Raw genomic sequence first — 1663 nt, forward strand, 5'->3', positions numbered from 1 at the left:
ACAAGTGATTGCAAAGACTATGGCCTGTATCAGGCGCACCTTATTCTCCAGAGTGACACCATTGCTCTTCAGTACTCTGGAGAGGTCCCTAACAGCTGACTTTCCCATCGCAGTACGTCTTTTAATTTCCTGGCTACTGGTGCCAAGAGTGTTGACTGTGGAGCCAAGCTAACTAAAGCTGTTAACAATCTCAATCTCTTCACCTTCCATCCTGATGCTGCCAATCAGCCCAGTGGTAAGAATCTTTGTCATTGAGCCTCAGTCCATACTGAAGGCTGCAGTTCTTGACCTTCTATAGGAAGCATTTCAAGTCCTCTTCAGTTTCAGTAAGCAGGGTTATGTCATCTGCATAACGCAGATTGTTGATGAATCTTCCACCAATCCTGATGCCACTCTTCTCATAGAGCCCAGCCTCTTGGATAATCTGTTCTGCATATACTTTGAAAAGATATGGAGATAGGATACATCCCTGGCGTACATCCTTCCCAATTTTGAACCATGCAGTGTTTGCCTGCTCTGTTCAGACGACTGCCTCCTGGTCCAAATACAGGTTTTGCATTAGCACGATCAAGTGTTCTGGGATTCTTATTCTTCTCAGAGTCAGCTACAGTTTCTTGTGATCCACACAGTTAAATGCCTTTGCATAATCAGTGAGACACAGATAGACACATTCCTCTGGTATTCCCTGCTTTCAGCCAAGATCCATCTAATATTAACTACCATATCCCTAGCACCACAGCTGTAGTTTATTTATTTTTGTTTGATACTACGTTGTATGATTATACTTTAAATTATCTTGACGGAAAGTGTAGACTTTTACCATTTTCAGATTTTTTTTGCTATTTCTAGTTATTCTCATTGCTATGACCCTCTCACCTCTCTTGATGATCCTGTATGTATGTATGTATGTATGTATGTATGTATGTATGTATGTACGTACGTATGTATAAGATAAATACATTCTAGGATGAATAACTAGGAGTGGAATTACTTAGACTAATGGTTAATTTTACTAAATATGGCTATTTTGTATATTTACTGGATAATTGTACACAGTATGTCAATTTCTATTCTTACCAGCACTATTTGTTTTCATTGTTCTTCATCTTCACCAACTCTTAGATGCTATCAGACTTAATTTTTTTCCATTCTGATGAGTATATAGCTCGTTGCTTTTTTAGTTTGTATTTCCCTAATTCTAACTTTTATGCTAATTAGTCATTTTAATTTTTCTTTGGGGAATCCTTATTTTTCTCTTGTGTTTATTTTGCTTACAAATTTATTGGAGTTCTTTATTATTCTGTTGCTAGTTTGTATGTGCTGCCATATCTGCTACTCTGTGACCTTGACATTTTTCTGTGGCACCTTAAGAAATGAAAATATTAATTTTAATGTTAAATAGATACTCTTTGATCTTGTGGTTGTTTTGTTTCTAGTATAAGAAATCTTTTATTATCTCTAAGCTTTGAAGATATTTTTGACTGGTAACCACTTTTCAAATTAATGTAACAACATATTTTTAATCTCTGTAGAACCAATATGAAAAGCATAAAGAAGTTGAAGCAGCTCAGGGGGTGAAGATTCTTGGAAAAGACCTGGAGAAAACATTAGCTGGTTTACCCCTGCTTGTGGCTTTTAAAGAAGATGAGATCCCTGTTCTTAA

The 1663-nt window shown here is 36.6% G+C and overlaps 1 protein-coding gene across 1 annotated transcript in view; it reads left to right on the plus strand.

The window, feature by feature from the left end:
- The window catches only part of EIF5B (eukaryotic translation initiation factor 5B), a gene marked incomplete at its 3' end in the record, with an annotated part of 91235 nt that overhangs the window by 76875 nt on the left and 12697 nt on the right, over nt 1–1663 (plus strand). Inside the window, exon 18 of the mRNA XM_006887854.1 lies at nt 1533–1659. Within this exon, the coding sequence (XP_006887916.1) occupies nt 1533–1659 (127 nt within the window). The remainder of the gene's footprint in view (nt 1–1532; nt 1660–1663) is intronic.

The sequence above is a fragment of the Elephantulus edwardii genome, unplaced genomic scaffold (assembly GCF_000299155.1).
Source record: "Elephantulus edwardii isolate Elephantulus edwardi_28Jun2011 unplaced genomic scaffold, EleEdw1.0 scaffold00062, whole genome shotgun sequence".
NCBI lineage: Eukaryota > Metazoa > Chordata > Mammalia > Macroscelidea > Macroscelididae > Elephantulus > Elephantulus edwardii.